Source organism: Syngnathus typhle, linkage group LG3 (assembly GCF_033458585.1).
Source record: "Syngnathus typhle isolate RoL2023-S1 ecotype Sweden linkage group LG3, RoL_Styp_1.0, whole genome shotgun sequence".
In the NCBI taxonomy this organism is placed as follows: Eukaryota; Metazoa; Chordata; class Actinopteri; order Syngnathiformes; family Syngnathidae; genus Syngnathus; species Syngnathus typhle.
Window position 1 is genome coordinate 17,538,934 of NC_083740.1, and position 18,222 is coordinate 17,557,155.

Consider the following 18,222-nt stretch of genomic DNA (forward strand, 5'->3'; position numbering starts at 1 on the left):
TTAACTACATGCATACGTCAAGTAAAATATGTTATCATGATGAAAGATTATAGATCATAAAAATCCAATTCTGCCGTCTTGTTATGCCATAAATGTGTGATTGATTCAACTTTGAGTGCTATGCCATAATTGTGTGATTAATTCAACTCCGGGTGCTATGATTGATTTCTATGATCATTCTCACCATCACCATTGTTTCAGAAAAACAACTTTGATGAACCTAGGGTACACGGACCGTGGACACTATATTCGTGATCAGTATTTACAATAAATACATGAAAAAGCTGAAAATAAAATGGTTTCAATTCTAAAAAATAAAAGCGCAGTAAAAAAGACATGCAAACTGTTGGCGAACCATAGGTGACGCTATTATACCATTCCAGTCGGCGAAGCGCATTTGAACACCGAGAGGAAGACGACGACGACGAAGAAGAAGAAGAACTGTAGCAGCAGCGGCAGCAGCAGCAGCAGCAGCTTCCTCTTCCAGGGCTGTTACTACGTCATTTATTGACGCCGTGCACAATTTTAGCTAGCTCAGTGACCATCTCTACGAACACAAGGACGCTAAATCTGAAATAAAATTCAATAAAATGTAAAGTGACACGAACCAATTGGTGACGCAAGGTTCGATATGAGCTGCCCTTCTCAAAAATTGTTAGCGTTCAATAGACTTAAATGCAATGCAAACAAGGTTGGCTTGCGCTATGCTACGTTTAGCAAGTTAACGAGCCCAAACTAGTCGATACGCAGTGCAGTTCTTTGGCTATCCAGCAACTTTGCCATTTACTGTGTGTGTTTATGTCTTTCCGATGCGACGTGGGGAGTTCAATGTTGCTAATGTCCTTTTGTTGGCTAAACCGGATAGAGCCCCTTAGTTGTCGGTGCTAGTCTGCTTCCGAAGTGATTACGCATTACTGCGTTAACATTTGATCGCGAAGTGTCATCATTCTCATGGCATTGCATTGAGTTGGCGTGCACTTTTCTTATTTTTTTTTTTTTTTTTATTTGTTCAACTTTAAACCCCAGGACTATGGCACCACGCTTACAGTTGGAGAAAGCGGCTTGGCGTTGGGTGACATCGGTAAAACCTGAAGATATCAGTCAAGAGCATATCGAGCTGGCGTACCGCGTCAGTCTTCCTGTCTGCAAGAGAGGAGCCTGCAGGTACGTATGTCGCCCAAATGTCATCGATAACATTGAATGAATAGCAGGTTGGCATTGCCATCACCCGCGAGTTGACTTTCTTTGATGTGGCATTGTCACCCACATGATGCCTGGACTCTTTATTTGTCGGACGAGGCAGCCACTCTGTATTGCGACATAGCGCCAAAAGACATCAATCAACATCACATTTAGCCAGAAGAACTCAATCTGAAACTGTGACTTGTATGGACGTTGTCATACGGTGTATGCACATTGTTAGCCTGCGTATGCAATCGGTATTTGAACAAGGGTTTCGATGTCACGACTTTTCAGGAGAAACTGCAAAGGAAACCCCCACTGTCTTGTTGGCATTGGTGAACAGACGTGGCTTGGGGAGATTGATGAAAACGCATTCCACAATATCGATGACCCAAATTCAGAACGTAGAGATAAGGTACAATAGTTGGTCAGTTCAATGACTGGGCACAGTACTTTGAATAATGTGTCTTTGTTTGTGTGTCTCTCTTACAGAATACGTTTGTTGGTTTGACCAACCTGGGAGCCACGTGTTACGTCAACACCTTCCTACAAGTGTGGTTCCACAACCTTGAGTTAAGAAAAAGCCTCTATCAGTGCTACAATTCCCGTGCACAGGAGCACAACATAGAGTCAGGTACAAGAATAAATCGAGCTGCTTTAAAATGTGTGCCACATTGCCTTAACTTTGAGTTACAAAAAAGCCTCTATCAGTGCTACAATTTCCGTGCACAGGAACACAGGTACAAGAATAAATTGAGCTGCTTTCAAATGTGTGCCACATTGTTTGTTTGTTTGTTTGTTTGTTTGTGTTTATCTTCCACAGCATGTATCAAACTATCAGCGCTATCACTCAACCCCTAACCCTAACTCAAAATTTCATTCATGGTGTTTATAACCCAAACCACTTCTTGCCATCATAGCTGATGGATGTATTGCAGTATTCACGGATGTATTGCAGTAGAATACCACGCACACTACTTTGACATACGATTGTGTCTTTCAGATTATGAGCCTCAGTCCATTTGTGAGCATCTACAGTATTTGTTTGCACTACTACAGAACAGCAACAGAAAATACATTGATCCTTCGGGGCTGGTTAAAGCTCTTGGCCTAGACACTGGGCAGCAGCAAGTAAGAGCCTTTGAAACCCAGTCAGTCAAGACTCAAACCACTAAAGTCCTTCTCTCTCTCTCTCTCTCTCTCTCTCTCTCTCTCTCTCTCTCTCTGTCTCTCTCTCTCTCTCTGTCTCTCTCTCTCTGTCTCTCTCTCTCTGTCTCTCTCTCTCTGTCTCTCTGTCTCTCTCTCTCTGTCTCTCTCTGTCTCTCTCTGTCTCTGTCTCTCTCTCTCTCTCTCTTTCTTTTTTTTCAGGATGCCCAAGAGTTTTCAAAGCTCTTCTTGTCATTGTTGGAGGACACGTTGTCCAAGCAGAAGAACCCAACCTTGCAAAATGTCATTCAGCAGCAGTTCTGTGGACAGTTCTCTTATGTAACTGTGTAAGCAAATCAACTGCCCAAATGTCACTTCAAGATGCCCCCCCCCCCCCCCCCCAAAACAACCCCATTTATTCCCATTAACAAATGAAGATTTGATGCACTCACTGACTTGTTTTCTAGCTGTGACCAATGTGGACGATCGTCTGCGCTGCCCTCCCGATTCTACGAACTGGAATTGAACATTCAAGGCCACAAGAACCTTACAGAATGTGTTACAGAGTTTCTGAAGGTGGGTTAAGGTCAGAGTAACCCGTTCACAATAGAAGGAGTTCCGGAAATGGGCTCTCTGGTCATGGACCCAATTGTCACAAATTATTTATTTTTTTAAATGGACCGTAGGAAGCTAAACAACGAGCGCGTAAACCTTAGCGCAAGTCATTTGAACAATTTCTGTGACCAATTTCAAGGCGGTAGATAATAACAAGTTGGGCTGCCGTTAAATAATAACAAGTCGGGCCGTTTGATCTTTATGACTGCTTTATTACAGTGATGGTAAGGATGTTTTTTGATTCAGATCCAGGAGTAGAACAAATGGCTGTATTCATCCATTTCACATGGCATCAAAATGACTTACCCAATCCTCCTGATATTGTCGCCTGCGTATTGCGTCTCTTTTAATAAAATGCCAACAGGTTTGGGTGGAGCAAACGGACCCCTTTCGGCTGCCCCAAAACACGCCTGAACTAAATGAACTTAACAAAGGACTCCTTCGGCTGCCTAAAAACAGGCCTTTCTAAAAAAACAAGACTTTGGATAAATCGACAGCATATGTAGTTCTATATACATAACATATTGCAATCATCCAGCTTCTCCCCTCTTGTAAACGACACGTATGCTTTTGCTTGTCTGCACTTTTCAGGATGAGAAACTAGATGGAGACAACCGCTACTTTTGTGAAACCTGTCAGAGTAAACAGAGCGCGACCCGGCGGATCAGACTGCACAGTCTCCCGCCCACCCTCAACCTGCAACTCATGCGCTTTGTCTTTGACAGGTTTGTCCAAGCTCATCTTTTACATTTATTTAAAGCTCAGATGTTGGAGAATATTTGAGATGATTCAGCGCCGACAATGTCTATATTCCAAATTGCAGCCAATAACGATGCATCATTGTTAGGAATCAGCTTAGTGACAGCTTCTGTGATGTAATCTCTAGACAAACAGGCCACAAGAAGAAACTCAACACCTACATCAGTTTCCCCGAGCAACTCGACATGGCGCCATTTTTTGAAGTTACAAAAGGTATCAGCAGTTTTACTTTCTACGACAAACACTCATACCCTCTTCTGCTGCAAAAGGATAAATGAAGTGGCATTTTGCTGAGCCTCAATTGCAAGTCCATTTTCCATGTCCAAATACTGAAGCAGCAAACTGTGTGTTGTGGTTCCCTTTGTAGATCAGAAGTGTGTGTATGAACTGAGCGCAGTGCTGATCCATCGTGGCATCAGCGCCTACTCGGGACATTATATCGCTCATGTGAAAGATGCTCGTACCAGTGACTGGTACAAATTCAATGATGAAGAAATTGAAAGGATGGAAGGCAAGAAGCTGCAATTGGGTACGGAGGATGATATCGGTAAGCGGCGCCACCAGGATCCGTCGTCGTAGTTTCCGACCGAGCAGGAGCCTATTTTGCTTTAATGTCTCACTTTTCCATTTCGGTTTGAAAAAAAAGAAAAGCAGTCTTAACGTATTTGCCACTTTCTCTTTGGTCTCAGCTGAAACGGTAAAGTCTCAGACACAAAAATCCAAGTGCAGTAAAGGCTACCACTGCTCCCGAAATGCCTACATGTTGGTGTACAAGATCCAGGAAGAGGAGCCCGTAGATCCCTCTACGACTGTAGTTGAAGTTCCCGGTGGGCTCGATTTTTTTTTTTTTTGTTTGTTTGTTTTTTGGTTTTTACATCAATGAATGAGAAAACAGTCTGCTCAATGACACACAATGACTGCTTTGCTACTCCTGATCGATAATCATTTAAAAAAGTGTACTGAAGATGCCCACGAGGGGAAAAGCGGTACAGAAAATGGATGGATGAAAACGTGAACGTGTGACACAAAGAAGTAAGCAACGGCACTGTTGCAAAAGTTCAAATTGGCCACCACACATTACGTTTGGCTTAGGGCAGGGGTGGGCAAACTTTTTGACTCGCGGGCCGAACTGGGTTCTAAATTTGGACCGGAGGGCCGGACCAGGAGCAGATGCATATAAGCGACCTGTAAAGGTCATTGCATAAAAGATCTTGGCCTTTAGTAGGTAGTAAAGCATGGATATTCCAAACAAGTTTTTTGAAAACAAATGCATTTATTAACAGCATTAAAAAAATAATAATTCACTAAAAAACTGCTATCAGTGATTCTCATAAAATACGACACTGTTATTATGAATAACAATCTCCATCACTTCAATGCCTGCAGGTCAGATTAATGAAAGATGTTTATCTTATGAGATCACATCAAACGGCAAACATTCTGACCAAATATATCATCTTGAAGAATCGGTGAAAGCATACATCCAAATAAAGTAATCAAAACAGCAACACGGTGAGGGGTATCTCAAAATCAGAGCAGAGTTTTAACTCGCAAACACCTGGTAACAGAGGTGAGGAAACGGGAAACACTTCCTTAAAGTAAGCCTTAAGAATTTTACAGGTTAAGATTAGTCGCAAATAGGTGGTGCATCAATGTCCTTGAGCATCCTGCATTGTTTGAAAATGAGAATGGTCGCAAGTTTCAATCCCTGCTATGTGTACAAATCATATTCAAAATGCATTTTTTTACAATAAACTTGAGAGCCTCCCGTTCATTTTCAGTGGGAACAGTGTTGTTGGTGTCCGTTTTTTGCTAGTGCGTCATAGTCTGGAGTAAAATTTGTTGTGGCAATTCTTAGGCGAGATCCAAGGTGTTGGTCCGTTTACCTTGATCTGTGACGGGTTGATGTTGACGTTCATGTGGCTGAACGTCACGTCGCGTACGTCGAGCCAAATTGGCCACTCTTTTTTAACATTCGGCACTCACTTCTTTTTTTCGGGCCACTCATTTTAATGGAAGGATTCCAGGGGAAGGTTTGTGGGTGGCTGTAGCGCAAAACTGCATCTGAAAGCTCAGCGCGCGAATTATAAGAATGCTGTCGTCAAAGCCCACGCTCTAAATTCGGGACTGATACGAATAGAGCGCGAGTGCGCCATGTCCGTACACGCACTTGTGAGTGTGCACCGAGCTTTCTGACACGGCTTCCGGTAGTAAATGCGCAGGCGAGCGCTTTGCCATCTACTGGGAAAACGCAGTCATTGCAGGCAAAATGACCAAAAAAAAAAAGTTTAATACAATTTGTTCAGGGTTGGCGGGCCGGATTAAACGGTCCCGTGGGCCGGATGTGGCCCGCGGGCCGTAGTTTGCCCACCCCTGGCTTAGGGAGTCTGACCTGGACAGTAGTCCTAAACTTGCTGTCAATGTCTGTCTTGGCTGGCTGGCTCGTCTTATCTTTGAGCTTTGTTTGCCTCTTTTTCCCCACTCAAGAGTTCCTTCAGAGGCTCGTGGACCAAGACAACCACAAATTTGAAGAATGGTGCAGTGAAATGTCAGCCATGAGGAAACAGAGTGTGGACAAGGGCAAAGCCAAGCACGAAGAAGTCAGGGAGCTGTACGAGCTCTTACCCGCTCCGGACGGTCAGTCGACGACGTATTCCCTTGACCCACCGAGAATTATCGTTTGCTAGATGTGGACCAAACGTTCTCTTTTCCTTTTCTACAGGAGAGCCTTACGAGTTTATACCTCTGGATTGGTTGAAGAAGTGGTTGGATGACTCGACTGCCACCAAGAAAATTGACAACTCGCATTTCCTGTGTTCTCATGGCAAACTGCATCCAGACAAAGTGGGAGACGCCAAGAGAGTTTCTCAGACAGCCGGGCGGGTCCTGTACGAACGCTACGGCGGGGGGCCGAGGCTGGACGGTAGGATCGGTGGGACTGGACAAACCCGATCGGTGCGGTGAAGCCGTTTGCGTGATAAATGTGTACCTCCTCAACGGCAGGCTCTACTCTGTGCCGAGAGTGTGTGCAACAGCGATGCAGGGTGCTGCGTCTGAAGAATCAACTCAATGAGGACTACAAGGAAGCGTCCAATCTGGTCAAACGTACAATCAGGTGATCATGTACATAAGATTTTCATTTGGTTATTTAAGGGCCCGACTCATTATTATTATTATTATTATTAATATTATTATTATTATTATTATTAAGGGTTGGAATTGGGGACTTAGATCACCAAATGATTCCCGGGTGCGGCACCGCTGCTGCTTACTGCTCCCCTCGGGGATGGGTTAAATGCAGAGGACAAATTTCACCACACCCAGATGTGTGTGTGTGTGAGTGACAATCATTAGGTCTTTATCACTTTATCACTAGAAAATAGCACTTTGGCAAAACGTCTGAAATCCAGCCCTTCTGGCGAGACATCCTTTTTTGGTCTGTCAGCACTTTGACGTGAACATTTTTGTCTGTCAGCGGAGAAGGTTTCTGGGTGGGCAAAGCCTCCCTGCGCAGTTGGAGGCAGTTGGCTCTGGAGCAACTGGAGAAGGATGAACATGAAAGCCAACCAAGCAATGGTCAGAGCAATGGCAATGGACCACATGGCAACAGCAGCCAAGGTAGGAAAAGTTTGGAACTAAATGGATCATTTCATTACATCAAAGAACGAGCCTGTTGGGATTGGACTTGTTCTAAACGGCTTGTAGATTGCAGCCCTGAGGTCTCCGAGGGCAACGAGGAGGAGATGAAGACATTTAATGACGACATTGTCTGCAGTCACGGTATGTTCACTATGTATGTATGTATGAATTCCCACTTTCTGTCATGTGACTTAATAAATGCCAATGGTTTTTGCTTGCATCAAGGAGGTCTGGGTATTGTGGACACTGAACGCAAGCTTGTATCTTCTGAAGTTTGGAACAAGCTTCGAGCATACTTCCCCAAAGCCCTTGAATATACCCAAGACCAAAGTCCCTGTCCGCAGTGTCTGGTAAGTGGAAACTGCTGATGAGTTGTTGTATGTTTGTATGTACAGTTTTGTTAGCTGAATGAACGGAGAAGACGTTTTCCACGTTTCTTAATGTTGCGCTTACTTACTCACTACCAAATGACAGCCCTCCTTGTGTCAAACTTTTCCTGCTTTTGTGTCTAGACACTGGAGCAGGAAGAAAAGGACAATGAAGCTGTGAGTAAAATGATGGCTCTGGACCAGAAGAACCAGCTACTCAACCTCTTCCATGAGAAGAACCGGCCAACCCTCACCAAGTGGCCTCAGGTAACAACGTCAGTGGCACACTGACAGTGTGTGCTGGACTCGATGACTAAATCCTTTGTTCTCTCAATTCCCAGGACACAGACATCCTCTACATTGTTCGTTTTTCGTGGACGAGTGGAGAAAATTTATCAGGTAGGTCTTTAAGGGTTGTCAACCAAAGGCCTTCTCAGGCTGCACAAGTGTTTTGTCCTTCACGATGCTCTAAAATGAAATATTGTACTGGGCGACTGTCGTTTGCTTGTTTTAAATGCTCCTTCCTTCCTTGCTTGCTTACTTCCTTGCTTCCTTGTTTGCTCCCTCTCTCCCTCCCTCCCTCAAACCCTCCCTCCCTCCCTCCCTCCCTCCCTCCCTCCCTCCCTTTCTTCCTTGCTTGCTTGCTTCCATCCTTCCTTCCTTCCTTCCTTGCTTCCTCCCACCCTCCCACCGTCCATTACTGCTAGGAGACCCACCAAATCGTCCCCAGTGTCCAGCGTGGGCAACAGCCTCCTGGTATGTCCGCATGGGGGCTTCATGTTCACCTATGACTCCCTAATCAATGGCGATGCACAGCAGTGAGTTTTTTATTTTTTCCTTTTGCTCTCCCCATTTTTAATACTTTTACTCCATCCACCGTGTAACTCTTAAAAGACCACGTTCCAATTGGGAGCAAACATGACCCGAAAAAACAAATGGATGAAAGTAAAATTTCAGCTTTGTGTGGAGACTGCTTACTTTGAAACAAGATGGTCATGAATAACCCGAATGTGGCTTGATACTGTTTGCTTTGTCACAGCATTGCTCTGCTTTGGCCCAGTGAATGGGAGGTCATCAGCAAACTCTTCATGGTGGACCAGCCCATCTCCATCTGCTGCTTCAAACAGACGACGCCCTCGGGTCCCACCGCCAAATATACTACTCAGCCCGGTTAGAGTGCAAAAGTCACCCTTTTTGGCATGTTTCACTTCACAGAACATCTTCAAATGCACCTACTGCAACACATTTGCAACATGTATGTTACTTATGCTCCACTAAAAGATGAATGAGTGAATGAATCTTTATTTCGAACATGATTTAAAGAATAAAAACTATAAAAAACAAACAACAACAACAAACAAACTGATAAGATAGCAACCGATTGAAAAGAGGTAGGCCAGGAGGAATTCCGATCTATTATGGGTTACTAAATCTATAGAATGGCTACTGATTGTTGTGCCCTTACATCATACAAGTTGACTTTTTTTCATTCATCATCTAGCTTATCCTCAGCAGGGGTGCTGGAGCCTATCCCAGCAGCCTTTGGGCGCTAGCCAGGGTACAGTGATCCCTCCTTTATTGCGGGAGATGCGTTCCAGAACCACCCGCAATAAATGAAGATGCGCAAAATAGAAATGGTATATATATATTATTTGGAAATTCTAACACGTTGCATTGAGATTTCCAACAGCAAACTCAACGCCATTGCCATCGCCGCATGATCTGCCTGGCAGGCAGTGGACTATTTCTCTCATATGGCGCCTCATTAAAGTCACAAAGTGGAAAAGAAAATGATTTCCATCCATTGGCAAGCTATAATCAGAGAGAGTGAGAGAGAGAGAGAGAGGGGGCGGGGGTATTTTGCCAAATACAAGATTAGACACTAAAATAGGGACAACAGATATTGACCAACTTTGATATTGTTGCTGCCTTTAGCCAGCAAGGCCTCGACCACTTTTTAATCCAAGCTTCTAATGGCATCTGTGATTATTGTTTTTGTTTTGGTTATGATGTGTGTGGTCATGTATTCAGATCTCTGCTGGGAGTGCAGAGAGGGCTTCCTTTTCCAGCAACAGAAGGACCTCCGAGAGTACACCCAAGCCACAATTTACATCCGCAAAATCGCAGAAGACAAAAGGGTATGACAAATCAACTCGGTGCCCGATGAGTCGAAAGCTGGCGCTACTGTAGACGTGCACGTGACTCAACATGTAAATGGCATCTGACGTTCCATTGTGAATAGATGATGAAAGAAGCAATTCCAGAGAGGAACGCCAGCAGCTCCGAGGCGGAGGAGGAGAAGGAGGAGCAACCAAAGGTAGCAGGTGAGAGAGATCCAGACTTCAGCCAGGTAAATAAGTCAAGAAAATGTAGCTTATTGGTGGCAATATTAATTCTGCTCATATCTGTGCTGAGAATCATAATTCATATTTGACTACTCAGAAGAAGAATTTGGCAAGGGTGCACTGTATTTGTAGAAGTAAAACTTGTAATATTCAGTCTTATTTCACCAGTCAGAAGATGGTGCAAAGCGTCTTAAACTAAGCGAGAGCAGCATCCCAGAGGGAGTGGCTTCTCCAGAAAGCAACGCAACTAAGCTGGGCGGAATCAGGAGAAGCACTCGGCACCGGAAACTCCGAGGCGAAAAAGCCCTCATTGTGTCTGCAAATCAGACCCTCAAAGAGCTGAAAATTCAGGTAAGGCCACCCGAAACTAGCGTTTGAAGTTATCCTCAGGTGTCCTATTTGGTTCCACCGTCATAAACCTTTGGCTCAATCATTTTTCAACTCAATCTGGGTTTGAATTTGCTCTCGTCGCAAAACTAGATTATGCATGCTTTCTCGGTGGCGCCATTTGACCAAAACCTCTCCATTGATGGGAAAAGTCTGACAAACGACTCGGCCACATTGGGCAGTTTGGGTATCATCCCAGAGAGTGTCATCTCTCTAAAGGTAAGTCACTAGCTCCTGGTTTTAGCATTCAATCTCTCTTTTGTTGGTGTTCTTCACATGACTCTTGTTATCTCAGGCTGATGAGCCAATAGCTGACTATGCAGCCCTGGATGACGTCTATCAAGGTGAGACTCATTTGGATTCGAAATACTGTGAGTGGTTAGGCCCCAGGCTGACCCATGAATAGTGTCAATTTGCAAATAATTGCCCTCCCGCGTTACAATTGACAGTACAATAATGACAAAAGCTTTTCTGATTTACTGTTCCTCTAGTATAGTTCTAATGATCAGAGAAGTAACGTATGTTTTCTACCATTGTTTTTCACCACCTCATTTATAGCTGCAATGCCAGAAGAGGGGTTTAAAGGTAAGCAGCATTATTGACATCATTGTTAGAGTGGTCCTTACTCTAACTTACTTTGCAAGAACCACACGGGAGACAGTATGCCCTTTTAAGCACTTGCAAGTGGAGAGCCATTCGTCGCTGTGCATACAGCGATGATGGAATGAGGTCTGACTCAGGCCTTTTGCAAGAGCATTTTTATTGAGAGAAACAGGGTGGGGGTGAAAGTGGACAGGATGGGGTTGAAGCCCCTGGCTTCCGGTCAAAGCATAGCAGGGGTGTTTTACGACGTTGTGTAAACAGAACAACTTTGATTGCTTCCTCTGCAGCTGGTCAATCAGTTCAAAAGATCTTAGCACTTTGTTCTACTACTTTTGTTAAGACAGGACACGTTTGATTAATTATTACAGGTTACATTCCAACATAAGCATAGGATGAAACTAGTCTATCAACCCTAACAATCATCTCTGAATGTCATCTTCTTTACGTGCATTGGTGCTTGTCATGTAGCAAAGTAGATCAAAGTCAAAGTCAGCTTTATTGATGTGTGTTGATTCATTTGATTTTATGCGCAGGCACTGGGCTTCTTGGTCATTGAAGACATTCTGTGCTGTAGCCGTATTTGACTTGGACAAGAAAGGCCTGAACTTATCAAGTGTTGTAAAGTGCTTTAATCCCCCCCACCTCCCCCAATAGCCATTGTTAAATGGTGACAATGACAATGCTCAAAGCCTACTTTTTTCCTATTTAAGTCAAGTGGATATGTGCCCCTTTTGTTTGTTTTTTCTTCATTTTAAATTATGGAATACATGACAGTGTTCTGTTCCAAGGTGTAGAAACTCATATTCTCACTTGAGATGATCAAGGTGTGTTACGTGAATGCACATTATGTATGATTGTTACCTCACCGTATGTATAGCAATTATTTACTACAGAAATGTTAGCAACGCAAACTCTATTGGTTGAACGTTTGAATCTGTATGCAAACAGTGATGTGTACTGTTATTTTCACTGTTTTTTCTTATTGACAATAAAGTTATTTTTCAAATTATTCTACTCATACACGCTTTTCACTCAATTATTTTTAAAGTGATTGCCATTTTACGGGTAGAGTCATAATGATGAGCATATTTAATAAATCAAAACGAGCTCAAAGAAGGTGTGTGGTGTGGTCTAGTTTACTAAATAGAACTGCGCTTTTGGTCCGGACCAAACAAGTGGACTGAAATACTTTTCTGGCCTGAATAAACCCTGAGATAAGATATCCTTAAGAAGATAACAATAAAAAATAGTCAAAGTCAAAGTCAGCTTTATTGTCAATCTCTCCACATGTCACAACACACAAAGAGACCGAAATTACGTTTTCTCTATCCCACGGTGACGAGACATATTACACGATAGACATACAAGTAATTGACACAATATAAAAACAAGAAGGCAAAAATTCAAACAATCAATAGTAAGAGTGATGAATAAATAATAAATAAACAGATAACATAATAAATAAGAGGAGCAAAACGGAGCCAGCAAGCATAGCGCAAAAGTACAGGACGCTATGCTTGCAGTATTCAGGGATATACATACAGACAAGGGAGGAAAATACAAACATTCTGACATGAATGTCGAATTGACTACATCTTGAATGAGAGGCGGACGCGCTAACTAGTGCGTCATTATGTCAACGTTGCACATCACAAGTTTACAAAATAAAACAGCGGTTGCTATATGACGTCTACACGTCACGTCACATGACGCGGCCGTGACGTCGATGGGCAGAACTTCTGCCAAAACTCAAATCCGTGAACAAAGTTAACCTGTTTAATGGGAGTGGGAAGAAGACATTTAATTGAATTAAATCCATTTTGAGTTTGCGCCATTATTTCAATGCATAACAACTGTAAGTCTACAGCGGTTGCTATTGGACGTCAGCCACTAGGGATGGGCGGATCGATACCAAAATATCGATATATCGATCCAGGCTGCTCATTTTTGAGTATCGATCTCCCTAGCTAAAATATCGATACTTACAATTATTTAATTATATTTTTCCTCATTTTTTTTTTGCTCCAATTTGACGACTTGCACTCATGCTAGCACTACTTTTCCTTCCGCCTGCTGCACCGGCGTGTCCTGCTCTGCTCTGCTCCCGCCCCCTTTTCTCACAAGCCAAGCCCTCCTCCTCCGCCCCCCGTTCCAATCCAAACAAACACAAACAAGCATGGCCACGGCGGCGGCCCAGTCCGAACGCAAGAGAAGTCTGGTTTGGGGATATTATATTTTACTTAATAACAACGAGGCAAAATGTGAAATATGTCACAAAACAATTAAATATTGTGGCAACACCACAAACTTGACAAAACATTTAAGCAAAATTCACCCCACGGTTCATGAAGAGCTGCAGTTGAAACGTGCCGCAGACACTAAGGCAGCGACGGAAAACCCTGCAGCCACACCGAGGCTAAGGTACCAAAGTACCTTAGAAGCAGCGTTTCAGAAAGGCAAGACATATCCAGGTATCAGGTGCTAACCAAAAATCGTAAGCATTTGTGGTTGATGTGCTATTTGAAGCAATAATTACTACGCTTTAGTCAGTCATTTATAAATAAAGTTTTCCCCTTTTCAATTTGTGGTCGAACGCCATACGTTTTATTTGTAACTCCACTTCCTATAAACAACACTAAAGTATTACAATATTAAATGTAAGTATCCAGCGGCTTTACAAATTGATAGTTTTGCTGCTCATGACGATTAAGCCCTGCATCTCTGTTGGTACCATGTCTCTTTTTAGATTATACTAAAAGACAAAACTTTTTCCCAACAACAGAGAGAGAGAGAGAGAGAGAAAAAAGTAAAGAATAGCTCCTTTTTATTAAAGTTATACTATTAATATGCATCTTCCACTAATGCACTAATGTCTAAAAAGGTTAATAATTCATGTACATGACGTAATACTTTTTTCTACAAAATTCAATAGATGACTCTCCACGAGCAAGAATGCCACTGCATTTAAATTGTTTTTTTGGCGGGAAATTACACTTCCGGTATCGATATCGGATCGAATATCGGGTATTTTGGGTAGGAAATACTTGGTATCGGATCGATTCCAAAATCATTGGTATCGCCCATCCCTACTCACTAGCATCTTTGCCGGTCCACAACTGCGCCCGGCAGGCTTAGCAAGTTTCGCCTACGTCATCATCGGGCGACAAACACCGCATCGACTCATTAACGCAAGAATTTAATTTAAGAATTTTAGATGTTTATGATCACAGTACTATTTAATTATAGTCTGCACACACATACATATATAATAAAAAATTCATACAACAAGGAGACACAAGAAGCTGCTGCATTGTATATACGTATATATACAGCTTCTTGTGTCTCCCCTTGTATGAATTCTTTTCTGATTCAGAGGTACAATTTGAACATGACGAGTCAAAAGAGCGAAGGGTTGTTTTTCTGCCCCGAGAGGCAAGGGCAACAAAGCTGCGTGCCTGCCACGTGTCGTCGAGAAGGGAAATGAAGGGATTAGGACGAACTCAGCTCAGCTCAGCTCAGGAGCAACGCGGGACTGGACTTCAGATAACATGAGTCTCCCCCAGCAATAATTGCACGCGTTTTAGTGCTGTCCATAAATTAAACACACATGTGCGTCCGCCCATCCGGCCGGATTGCAGCGCATTTTCAGGGGCTTTCCAACAATCTGAAATAGGAATTGTTTACACAAAGATGGACAAGAGTTGGAAGTAAAAGGCTTATGTTCAAGTGCAAGCAGGTGGCATCGCTGAATGAAGCCTCTGTGCTGCATTTGGAAACAGAAGGCTCGGAGGGGGTCTGAAGTTTCCCTCCCAGGGCGGACTGCACAAGGTTCTTCTTGTTCTTGCTTGTATTCACGAGCTGTTAACATCTGGACTTGATTAGCTTTGCAAAAGTCTTGTAAAGACCTCATCAATGATGTCGCAACTAACCTTTCTAAATGGTTCTCAGCAGCCAGACAAAGTTGACAGAGCAAGTGGGTAAAAAAATCAAAAGCACTACAAACCGTACAGAATGACGTCTTTTGATTGATTTACTAGCATAACAAAAGCGAACAAAATGATTTTGGAAAGAGGCAAAAGGGTTGCAGCGGCAACAAGTTCAGAAAACCACCACTTTGTGGCGCTTGGGTTCGCTCTTGACCACGGGAACGTGGACGTCCTCATGGTCGGCGCTCATGTTGTTGGACAACCAGCTCAACGTCACGTTATGACCTGCAAGTACATGAAAGAAAGAAAAAGAAAAAAAATCAATACAAGCTGGAATGCCTAAACTGAGTTAATTGAAGAAGAAGAAAAAAGCTGAGTGTATCTCACAAAGGGAAGCGCTTGCGTGATGTAAGATCGGCACAAAAAAACGGGAATCGAGCAATTTTTTGTGAAATCGTGGTGACGCAACTGGCCGCTTGAAGGGAATTCGGTCCGCTCCTACGCACATTTACCGTGAGTCAAATATAATAAATAGCTATTTGACATGTTTACTTCAAATATAGTAATTTGTCAGTTTGATTTACCTACATATTTATATGCTTGTTATGGTTTGCGTCATTTTTTTTAATTGTAAGTCTTATAGTATCCCAAGAGGTGGGCGTGGCGCTTACGATGTCATCAGTGGCATCCTTGACAGCGGTGACGGACAGCACCACCACCAAAGGCACGACGGTGGTGATCCAGGACACCGACGAGATCTCAGGAATCAACTGACGGACAAGAGAGAAAATGAAACCCTGCTCAAGTTCCTGCGCATTGTAAAAGAATTGGACAGCACCTGGAGCACCAGCAGGAACAGAAAGTAGACATTAGCGATCCTCTGGAACTGCTCAAAGAGATTGAGAGGGAGGAAGGTGAAGAAGTTGTACTTGGATGTCTTGATGGCGTTCGTCTGTAGGGGGGGGGGGGTGGGGGGGGATGGCAAAGTACATCGCGGGGTTAGCGTCGTTAATGGAAGCTAACAAAATAACATTCGGAAATGCATATGGAGAGAAAAAACCAACAACATGAAACTACTAGCAACGTTAAAGCAAAAACGTCCTTTGTTTTTGTCTTAATCAATTAAATTCATACTTGAGCTTTCAGGGGTTTATTTTAAAAGTGTTTATTTTGAAAGGGAATTCTATTAGTCATTGGAGAATTGTTCATTTTAAATGTATTTATTTTAAAACGAATAAAAAACGAAGCTAAAATTAACCATTTTTGTCCAATAAAAAAAAAAAAACTGCTCTAACAACAGACTGAAATTAAACGAGAAAACACAAAGCTAATTACCATTAAAAATACAAGATGATTCCTGTCACTGTGTGACTTTTTGGAGATGTGATTATTTTTGTTTATTTCTACTGCGAGGGCGATTTCGCCTGGGTGTTTTGTGTGCGTGTGTAGAATCATAGCGCAAATATTGAAACTAGCGTGGACGCTCAGTGGCAGGGATCAGCAGCTGGACACTAACCATGGGGTCATGGTCTTTGGTGCTTTGGCACCAGTTTCGGGGGGCGGGGCAAATCAAAACATACTCGTCTGTAGGTGTTGGAACACAACTGATTGACACTCACGGCATATTTAAATGAGAGGTTGTATTCCCGGTCATTGGCCCTGAGTTCTCTCTCCGGCTCTGAGATAAAAGAAAAACCATTAAGAAATTAAATTCAATCAATTAAATAAAAATAAAAAAAACGGTTCATAAAAAAAATAAATGTTCATCGAGCTTACCTCGCTTTTTCTTCCTGGCACAATTGAGGCCAAAGAACGACATCTTGACTTGCTTCTCTTTGCTATCTGTCCACCACCATCTTCATCATCATAAATATTGTCTGAGGAGAAGCAACAATGGTTTAGTTTAGTTTCCGCCCCCTCCAGTTGACGTGAAAGTCACCACCACAGACCTACACAATCTTTTTTTTTTTTTTGCATTTTATAACCGCCAGGCAATTATCTGAGCGTGTGTGCGTGTGTATAAGACGAGCACATGGGACCATGCTGAGTAAACACGTCCCATTACATGGAATGTAATTAGGAAAGTGCCAAGGAGCAAAGGAGGAAGTCAACGTTGCACATTGCTTCTTGCAGTTTTCAGCTCTGCGTTAAGTTTCATCAAATTGGGCTCGGCTATATCGGATGTATTTTTGGCCATTTCGCGAGGTCATACCTGGGACTCGACTCGCTAGTCGCTAATATGAACATGTCATTCTAGACAGATGGCCACCGCCTAATTTCTTGCGAATTTATTTTCATCCTGCCCTCCCGGTGTGTCCAACTGACTTCAAAATAAAACAGTCTTCCTTTTTGAAGTTACGTCAAATCATTCTTGTAAGAATCACAAGCTAATTCAGTTTCGACCACCCTTCAAGCGTTTGGTCACCAAGGTGATGTCATGTCCAAAGTTTAGTGAGGTCGTTTTAGTTCAATTGATAGTTTGATGTTTTTTTGTTGGTTCCTCCATCGGAAGATTCAAACAATTTCTGGTTTATGAGCAAACGGACTGAAACAAAAAGCTGCTCAGCATCATTGAGATGGTTGTGAGAGGTGATGCTGGTGCAAAGATGGTGTAAAAAGGTGTAAAAATAAAAATGCATATATTAATTATAGAAATAAACTTACACATATTATCAGAAAGCGGAAGAGTAAGCATTTTGCCGACTTGATAAATGAATCACAGGGTGATTCCAAGAAATCTTGGAGAGTACTGAACGGGGTCTTGAACAGAAGCCAAAAAACTCCTGTATTCCCTGACCACGATCATAATATGGGCAACATCATCAGAAATAATGGTCTTGCCAACGAATTCAATAACTACTTTGTCTCTATCGGTAGAAACATATCCAGTAAAATCAGTCAACCTCAGGATGCCTCGTTTAAAGACTATCTATCAGGTAATTACCTGGGCTCTTTCTTTCTGAATCCAACTAACTGCAATGAAGTGTATAAAATAATCATGAATATGAAGAATTCAAACTCAGCTGGAATAGATGGTATCTCAAGTAAAATTCTGAAAAGCATCTCCAATATAATAACTGCACCTCTTACATATTGCATCAATCTGTCTATACTCTCTGGAGTAGTGCCACAAATAGCAAAAATAGCACGTATCACACCGGTCTTTAAATCAGGAGATAAAAACAATCTTAGCAACTACAGACCAATATCAATCTTGCCTACTCTTTCCAAGGTTTTGGAAAGAGTAGTTTA

General features: G+C 42.7%; 1 protein-coding gene and 1 long non-coding RNA gene across 2 annotated transcripts; one reads left to right on the forward strand and one right to left on the reverse strand.

Moving 5' to 3' along the window:
- Positions 1-10,862, forward strand: LOC133151789 (ubiquitin carboxyl-terminal hydrolase 48-like). Its single transcript, XM_061275107.1, is given in 27 exon segments — positions 1-624; positions 1,027-1,164; positions 1,477-1,597; positions 1,675-1,816; positions 2,186-2,313; positions 2,551-2,675; positions 2,796-2,904; positions 3,535-3,668; positions 3,830-3,915; positions 4,070-4,249; positions 4,392-4,529; positions 6,190-6,339; positions 6,425-6,625; positions 6,706-6,817; positions 7,178-7,320; positions 7,408-7,482; positions 7,567-7,691; positions 7,854-7,976; positions 8,051-8,072; positions 8,075-8,108; positions 8,417-8,527; positions 8,749-8,879; positions 9,741-9,847; positions 9,952-10,059; positions 10,223-10,405; positions 10,535-10,660; positions 10,737-10,862. Coding segments are annotated over 26 exon segments (3,159 nt in total). The 5' UTR covers positions 1-624; positions 1,027-1,030; the 3' UTR covers positions 10,848-10,862.
- A 4,782-nt stretch (positions 10,863-15,644) lies between these two features.
- Positions 15,645-16,650, reverse strand: LOC133151017 (uncharacterized). The gene is made up of 3 exons (XR_009713851.1): positions 16,590-16,650; positions 15,809-15,922; positions 15,645-15,740 (listed from the first exon to the last, which is right to left on the reverse strand). It is a non-coding gene; the product is annotated as an uncharacterized LOC133151017 (long non-coding RNA).
- Positions 16,651-18,222: the final 1,572 nt, after the last annotated feature.